General features: G+C 43.5%; 1 protein-coding gene across 2 annotated transcripts; it reads right to left on the bottom strand.

The window, feature by feature from the left end:
* Nucleotides 1–297: 297 nt before the first annotated feature.
* On the bottom strand, nucleotides 298–8,820 carry LOC101972350 (ribosomal oxygenase 1). 2 transcript variants are annotated; one of them, XM_078050493.1, is made up of 3 exons: nucleotides 6,589–8,820; nucleotides 5,580–5,752; nucleotides 298–1,128 (listed from the first exon to the last, which is right to left on the bottom strand). In XM_078050493.1, exon 1 carries the CDS (start codon nucleotides 8,735–8,737, stop codon nucleotides 6,779–6,781), a length of 1,959 nt encoding a protein of 652 aa, XP_077906619.1. In that variant the 5' UTR covers nucleotides 8,738–8,820; the 3' UTR covers nucleotides 298–1,128; nucleotides 5,580–5,752; nucleotides 6,589–6,778. The 2 variants fall into 2 exon arrangements, with proteins under 2 accessions (XP_077906619.1, XP_077906618.1); XM_078050492.1 differs by lacking the exon at nucleotides 298–1,128 and having other exon boundaries at nucleotides 5,393–5,752.
* Between the last annotated feature and the right edge of the window lie 216 nt (nucleotides 8,821–9,036).

Raw genomic sequence — 9,036 nt, 5'->3', positions numbered from 1 at the left:
ATGACTTTCCTATATATTATTTATCATTGGTCAGAATGCTGTTCTGATGAATTAATATAATGCAATGTAATCCTTAGGTGTTACTGGAAAGCAGAGAACTGCCTTTCTCATCTAGGGCTTATAAGGTCATTTATAAGTGCTAAATAAACTTTCATGATTTTCTATTTGTGATAAATTCAGCTAATAGTTAATGCCAGAATTTCTTACCATGAGTAAATATTTGAATTTTTTAAAATTTAAATCTAGTGAAGAAAAGTTATACTTCCTGGAAGGATTAGAAGATAAGTAGAAAGACACTTTAAGTTACTAAAAATGTTTATTGTTCTCCTAAATATTAACAAAAATTATTTGAGATAACTTACATAGTTTGGTTATTTGGCTTAGGTTTAAACTGTGGCATGCTGTTGGTTGATATTGTTTCTAATTGTTTGATATGGTTTAAAAATTCTGCCTTTTAAGAAATTCAGAAAATCCATCTGACACATATTTTGGGCTCCTAAGAAATTTATATTTGCATCAGTATTGAATTTTGGCTAGTGCTCCAATGTAAGGAAGTTGCTATTTTAAAATAAAGCAAACTATTATTTCCCTTGGGAAAAAAATTAAAAATAAAATAATATATCATATTTAAAACTAGAACAAATGGCATATACCAAGACTGCCATAGAAAAATTGATTACTCAGTATGAGCAAGAGAAGGCCATTTCACAGAGAATGGGTAAGACAGTCATTCTGGGCTGGGAGTCAATTGCTGAACTATGCATCACACATATGATAGCAATGCAAGAGAGAACCTGTCACAAGGGGTGAAAGTTGACACTTAATTCTGTCATTCAGCACAGTTGAGTGCCAGGATGAGGCTGGATAACAGAGTCTACAGAGCTAAAAATTTATCCTGAGGGTGAATGGATGAGTGGGCGGCACTGGAAGTTTAAGGAGGGGAAATAAAAGCAACTTGTGCCTTATAGGATTAAGCTGGGTCTAGGAAATCCCCAGAAGCGTGTAGAAGCCCTCTACCTGATAGGTGGGCTCAAGCTCATGACCGCCAAGCTTCTCCCAAGCTTTCTGCGCTGTTTCTCTGATGATTTCATAGCAGTTCGGCAGGCAGCCTGTTTGGCAGCTGGTGCCCTGCAGATCCGCAACAAGATGGTAAGTAAAGGAAACACGTTCTCATCTTACCTGATAGACTTGAAGAAGGCCTACCTTCCCCTCTTGTGCACAGTATACTCTCTTTCTGTGGGGACACTAAATGAGACTTCAGAATCAAGAAGTCATATCAATCAGTATGGAGGACCTTTTAGCTCCCAGCTAGTCCAATCTTCACTCTAGAGAATACCTCTGAATCCTGTTAACTAGCTTCTCAATATCTGGGTGCTGATGGGCTTTAGGATCAATTCCAGTGAATGGAGTTTTAATCCCAAGTTATTAGGGGAAAATCTGATTGGGTATTCATAAGAAATCTGGGACTCGGGTATAACTCAGCAGTAGAACCCATGCTTAGCATGTGCGAGGCTCTGGGTTCAATTCCCAGCACCCTACACACACAAAGTCTGTATGGCCATAGATCTGTGGGTTGAGAAAAATCAATCCAAAAAGCAGATAATCCAACTAATACACTGTGTATAGGCTGGTAAGTTAAAATTCCAGCTTGTTTGTCCCTAGAATTGATAGGTCATTTTTCAGTTAAAGCACTTTGTAAATAAGTGGGCTCCTGGTTTCTGGTCCATTCTTGTTTTGGTTCTCCCCTTTCAATACTGCTTCTTATCCATCCCAGGTGATTGAATGCCTCGTGAATCTGATGCACCAAGATCCATACTGGAAAATCAAGGCTTTTGCCATTCGAGGTATTACAAAAATTATGGCCCCAACTTTAAATACTGTCTCCTGTGCTAATATAGATGATGCCTAAAGGCTCTCTAGTAATTGGGTTGGAATGTAGGGAATGATGATCTTAGCTTCTCAGAAGTTCCTTGCATGAGGAAGAAAAAAATACTCTTCCTCATCTTAATTTTTAATCAAGAATCCCAAATCTAGATCTATGAATGACTTGTTAAAGCAAAGGGCAGCAAGACAGTTCCTAACAACAACACAAAGTTCCAAATAGTTATTTACTGTTTGATACATCTTGCTTTCCCTGGAGGTTTCAACTATAGCACTTTGCAAAAGTCAGACGATGCCCTCTGATATTCCGAGTTTCTCTTTAGGATCTTTGGCATTGCTTCTCTTATTGGCAGTCTTTGGTAGGTCTCTAACATAACCAAACCTGGTAAGTGAAATAACTGCACCTCCCTTCCCCCTCTCTCTGCCTTGATTAGGCTGATCTTCCAAGTTATCTGTCCCACATTTCATCCCTAAATAAGCAAATTACACTTTGTTCATATCCTAATGGGCAAGCATGGGATGAAACAGCCCTTGCATAAGAATCCTTTAGCGATAATACCTTAATCCAATCCATACCAAATACTTTTATAAATGTATTTTTTAAAATATTTATTATTTATTTATTTAATTTTTTAGGTGGACACAATATCTTTATTTTTTTTTTTTATGTGGTGTTGAGGATCGAACCCAGCACCCGGCACATGCCAGGTGAGCACGCTACCACTTGAGCCACATCCCCAGGCCCATGCCAAATACTTTTTAAGTTATATATTTTTTGGACAGTGCAGGGGATCAAACACAGGGCCTCACGCATGCTAGGCAAGGGCTTTACCACTTAGCTACACCCACAGTTCTCTAAAAAGTTCTTTTTAAAAAGAAGTATTACTTTTTCTTTGTGTATGTGTCTATGTTTTTTTAAACATTAATTTTTTTTTTTAGAGAGAGAATTCTTAATATTTATTTATTTTAGTTTTTGGCGGACACAACTTCTTTGTTTGTATGTGGTGCTGAGGATCGAACCCGGGCCGCACGCATGTCAGGCAAGCGCGCTACCGCTTGAGCCACATCCCCAGCCCCTAAACATTAAATTTTAAACCTTAAAATTCTAATGGTGATTGACTGCCATACAAAAGGGAAGATGTTTGCAATATTCAATTTATTTCTGGATGCTAGGATACAGCCAACTCAGGCTTCAGTGACGGTGAAACATGCTGCTCTCTCATCTCTGCAGCTTTGGGACAGATTGGGCAAGCAAGTCCCCAACTGACTGATCTCCTGCTCTGGGCTATCCACTATGAAGAGTCACCAGGTGTACGACTAGAAGCTTGCCGTAGCATCCTAGCCCTCAAACTTCAAGGGGCCCATGTCAGGGATACCTTCCTAGATGTGCTGCTCCTGGAGGAACACGAGGCTGTTTTAAAGTAAGCACTAAATCTCTGGTCTCTGCCATAGCTTCCTCAACTGCTAACTCTCCCATTTTTTTTCACTGAAAATTTTTCTCTGCCTTTCACTCTCCGTAGTGGAAAAGGTAATGTGCCAATCACCTACTTATCCAAAAATCCAGCCTAAGATAGATTGGCAAGTTCATGTTCTCTCCTGCAGGTAATTTCTGGGTTATTCATAAATTCAACTAATATTTATCAAGTGCCTATTTTAGAATACAAAAAAAAAAAATCACACTAGGGTTTAAGTTCCAGTTCTATCGTGTAATAGGTATTTAAGCCTGGGGAAGACACTTAAACTTTGAGCCCATTTTTCAAGTATCAAATGCAGATGACAGTCTACATTATAGAGACAATGAGATTACTTTTAGGTAGGATCTATCATAAAGGCACGAAATACATGTACCTTCAAATATATCATTTCAAAAACTGCACCATATCTATATAAGCTGTGTCACACCATTTTTTTCAAAGGTGGCTCAGCAAAACTGTAGTTAAGACTGGAATTTAAGATTCTTGACTAATTCTAAATTCCATATTTTCCATCCCCACATGCTGTAAGGGTATAACCACTAAAAAGTACTTCTTTCAGGGAAATTTATCATGCAATGAAGATACTCAACTTAGAAAATGAAGGAAACCAAGAAATGATTCAGGAAATCAAGAACAGGGTAAGAAAATTCAAGCAGTGTTTACAAAAGAAAATTCAGAGCTCTCAAGAGTTCCTCAAATCCTTTTTCTCCCTAAGCATGTACATATGCTTTCCCCTATCACAGACATACTTTCTACAACTCCAGACACATATATTATATTGTATGAAGATACAAAACATCTCTGCAGAATTGGGTTATAAAATCCTAATAATAAAGACAACAAAACAAAAATTCTGGTAGTCTTTATCAAGTAGCCCTCAAAATCAGGGTTTACTATTATTTGTTTTACTGATCCCCTCCCTTCTCCCTCCCCGCCTCCACCATCCCTTAAACCCAAAGTGTTCTCTCTTTTTTGCATATAGGCATAAAGAAAGAAGAGGGACCAAACTGAGCCTCCTAGATTTTCTTTTTCCTCCTCAATTTTCCTTAATTTCTAATCTGGGCTCTTTCACCAAAGGAACTCTGTAACTAAAAGGGTTGCTCTAGCTTTTCAAAGCTCTTAGATGAAATGAAGGGATAGAAAAGAATGTTAAAAAGGTAGTTGACAAAACCAACTTCATACCAAGCAGCATCTCTTAACAGGCTCATCATGCCCTCCTAATAGCTGAAGCAACCATTTTCATTAGCAGGTGCAAAAATTTCTATTCAATAGCACAAGAGAACAACATTCTTAGATATTCATAGATCACCTAATACAAATAAGCATGATACAATAGCTAACCTTATTAATACTTTTGGATGACTTACTGCCTAATGTATTTTTTAAAAACATTATTTATTCAAATCTAGATTGAATCACTAAGCCAAAAAGACTTGCTGACACAGAAAATATTCACAATGGAGATGGCCGTAAGAAAAGTGAAGGATGAAGCAAAACATATTTACTCACAACCCAAAAAGGGAAAAGAACCACTGACACTCCAAACTTTTATTCAAGAAACTTTTCAGAGTAAGTTTCCTAGGGGTGAATCCTATGCTTTGACTCCTTTAATAAACCCATTCCAGGATCTAGATGTTTTGGGACTTAGTTGGGGAGCCCTGTGAGGCAAAAGTCAGCAAAGTCTTACTCCCCCCTTCTTGGTTACCAACTACTGAGTCTTCCTATTATTCCTGACAGGTTTTCATTCACTTTCTGTTTCTTTTTTTTTTTTTTTTTTTGGGGGGGGGGGACATACAGCTTTATTTGAACTGACTGAAAAAATTCAAATAAAGGGCATGAGGATACATTAGCTGGGCATGATAGCACACTTCTATCCCAGCTACTTGGGAGGCTAAGGCAAGAGAATGGCAAATTGGAGGGTAGCCTAGGCCAACTTAGCAAGACCTCACCTCCAAATAAAATAAAAAGGGCTGGGCGAAATCCCTAATACCCCCCCCACACACACACACACCACAAAATTACCTCTGAAAAGTAAGTTGGAGGGGAGCTATCATTTTTATTTTATATACATCTTTGCTTTTATAACTTTTAGAAAAAGATTACAAAAGTTCTCAACCTTAAAAAACTGAAACTGCCAGATATAATGACAGGATCTTAAAGAGTTCCAGACACAATCTAAATGATAAGGGTGCAGATATCAAGCTGTTACCAAAATATACTTACAAAATCTGTGTGTCCGAGTGTAGCAGCAGCCTCAGATCACTCAGCCAGCTGCCTAACAGCCACCACCCCAAACCCAGGTCTTCTGGTTCCAAGGCTCTTTCTGGTACATCAGGCTCTTTTCCACCAACCATGAGAGAATATTCACTTGCCAGATTTTGGGAAGTTTCTTCCAACTGCCAGAAAAAAAATGAGAGTGGAAAGTAACTTGAACACCAGCCTTCCCTCCAGGCCAGTTTGCTATAAGTTGGTTGATAAAGGACTGTGAAGGCACAAGTAGGTGACATGCTGCCCTTTAGGGAGCAGAACCAGCCACTGATTCAAGCAAGCAATGAACAGGATACATACTCTTAGTTGACCATGATAGTGGAAAATGACTTTTCTACTAGGATTGTGCTGTTTGGAGTTCAAGTACTGTAATTAAAATGAGTAAAATACTTCCAAAGTTAAAGAAAGGTCCCCAATCAAATGCAATTTTTTTCTTTATTGAATCTGTGCGTATGTGGTACTGGGGACTGAATCCAGGGCCTTGTGCACATGTACTCCACTGCTGAGCTATACCCCTAGCCCTCTCTTTAAAAAGTTTAACATTCTACATTTTATATCCTGCAATCACTCCAGGTTGCTTTTCATGTCAACCATTATAGATTTTATCTGCCCCATCCCCACAACCCACATCTTCAAACCAAGCCACATAAGAATCTAGCCTCAGAAAAGGGAAACATTCTTTGGTACTTTAATAACTCTTCTAATGTTCATACAAACTTAATAAGAAAACAGAATACTGATCCCAACTGCCCTCCCCCACACACCATTTGATGAAAGAGAACTCAAATGAAAGATATAACTTCCAAACAAAAACTTCTAATGTCTCAAGCAGAATGATATAGCCAGTGCTACACAACACACTGAAGCCAGAGGGGGATGAAGCTGGTGCTCTAAAATGATTAGGCATTAAGGTTACTTCTGTAGAAATAGCTCATTTTCCTCCTCCATTTTTTTACTTTTGTACCTAGATGAAGTGGTTCCTTCTAGAAGACTGTCTGAGATTTGTGACGTTGAAGCAGTCATAAAGGTAAATAAGTAAATGTGACCATACTGATGGTCATCAAGGTAAGAACGCCAGTTTTTAAAAAAAAGTGAACTGGTGGCAGTGGTAGTGGACAATCACTACTGCTTTGTTTCCAACAATCAACAAGAAACTAGTTTAGAGCTAGAGGCATCTTGGTGAGCAGCAGCCCCTTATCATACAACATGGTTGCCAAGGAAAGCTGATCCTCCACACTGTCACAAGGCAGATCCCCTACTCTTACAAATTCTGGGTAGGAGCGAAGCAAGAGTTCCATGGCATCAGCTTGCTGCGGGTATATTTCCAAGCACTTGGGTTCCTCCAGATGATAAACACGAGAGTTTTCCACCGTGTAATAGAGAAATAAATGGCCCCCTTCACCCACCAGGCGAGCTATCCCATCCTGAAGCATGTGGACTTCTGTTTCTGTTGTCAACTGGGCTCCCACGTTTACAGGTTCTCCAGCCTCCCAGCGAATTGGAAGCCCATAAACACTTAATGCCCTCTCCCTATCAGTCAACACGGGGGGTAGTGAATCATGGATGAAATCTTTGGCTCGCTGGTCAGCCACAGCATCAACAGGAGCAAAGTGTCCCAGACGGGCAACTAAGACCCGGACCTTCTCCATGAAAGCGGTTCTTCTTGGATCCTTAGAATCCGAATGCTGGGCCCCCATGTAATCCATGAAGTCTCGAGGTAGACCTCTCCGAAATTCTACATTTTCTTCCATTGCGGCCTGCACAGCCAGAGGGAGTATGGCCTCTAGGAAGTCGCCCCAGGTATTCCGCTGGTACGTGGACACGGTGAGGTGCAGAGAGTGGACTCCATCCTGGCATTCAGCCTGGTGAATGAAGCCGCGAGGAAAATAGAGCAAATCTCCAGGCTCCAGCACAGTCTGCAGCACAGGCTCACCAAGGTCCTCCTGGCTGAAGTTGGGGCTAGATGTCAGGGCCAGTTCCTCGTTTGGCACCCGAGGACGATAGACACGCCAGAGTTTCCTACCTTCCAGTTGCAGCACGAAAGCCTCGATGTCGTCATAGTGGGGGGCAAAGCCCTGAGAGTTGGGTGGCGTGAGATAAACGTTGGAGCCTGCCATGCTTCCAAACTGCTCCTGAAGAACAGCCAAAAACTGCCACACGGTGGCTGAGAAAGCCTGAGGGCAGAGAAGGCGCAAGGAGCAGCCTGCCTGGTACAGGGACCAGGCAGCGGCGGGCAGGGCTCGGCCCGGGGGATTCAGGGTCTCTCGCCGCCCATTGATGTAGCGCGCAGCGTCTAAGTGCTGCCCGAACTGCACCTCCTCGTTGCGGAGCATGGAGTCCAAATCGGCAGTAGAGAAAAGGCCCTGGTAGTAGGTGTGGTCCTGCCGCCGCACCAGCACCGCCTCCCGCTCCCAAAGGCGCCGGTAGAAATGTTCCGGCGGCATGGGCGCGATAAGCCACTCAAAGAGGCGCGCCGCCCGCCGTCTGCTGCTAGGGATGCGGCTCAGCTCAGCCAAGACGCGCTGCAGCGGAGAGTCCCAGGGCAGCTCCCTACCCGCGTTTTCCACCTGAGAGCCCAACAGCGTCGCAGGCGTCCAGGGTGGTGCAGCGGCTCCTAAGGGCTGGGAAGCACATAGCCGAGCTGAGGTGTCCACCGCTCGGGTGGGTGCAGCAGTTACCTCTACCAGGCGCGCAGGTGGCGCCGAAGCCGGCCCCAGGCGCGCGGGCGGGGTCTGCGCCTCCACCAAATGCGCCGGCGGGGTCTGCAAGGAACGCGCGGCGGGCGAGGCCTCCAACAGCTCAGCAGGCCCGAGGTGGCCGTATGGCTCTCTCCGGGCCGTCTCTGGACTGGCCGCCGCCGCCGCTCCACCAGGCAGCGAGTCCCCCAGATCGTCCGCCGTCGACTCCACTCTGGAGTCCTCCGAGTCTTCGCTCGGCAGCGCCTGAGCCCTCAGAGCGGCCATGCGGGACGCAATATTTCTCCTCAGCTGCCTTCGGATCTTCCTGGGCCTCAAGGACAGGGCCAAGACCGACCCGCTGTGTGGCTGGGGCTGGCGCCGGCGCCTCAACCTCCCGCGCCTCAACAACCCAGCGCTAGCCCGGAGCCCGTCCATTGCAAGACCGCTCTCCCAGGCCGCTTAAGTTGGAGAAACGAGCCCAGCCGGGCAGTGGCTGCAGTGCACTCTGGGAAGGGGGCGTGGCCTTCAACCTCTGCTGCGTTGGCCACGCCCACCTCGTATCTACAGGGCTTCTCCTGCTCGCCTTAGTTAAGAAAAATTACTTTCTGTAAATGCGCGACTTCACACTACAGAGGCAGAATCCTTAACAATTAACAGAGATTCCATACTTAGAGACCAATTTTTAAAAAATTGCTAGGCACTTCAGGAGAAAGAATATTGGCTAGTTCTTTGCT

This window comes from Ictidomys tridecemlineatus, chromosome 5, assembly GCF_052094955.1.
Source record: "Ictidomys tridecemlineatus isolate mIctTri1 chromosome 5, mIctTri1.hap1, whole genome shotgun sequence".
In the NCBI taxonomy this organism is placed as follows: domain Eukaryota; kingdom Metazoa; phylum Chordata; class Mammalia; order Rodentia; family Sciuridae; genus Ictidomys; species Ictidomys tridecemlineatus.
This window is presented reverse-complemented; position numbering and strand designations above follow the sequence as displayed.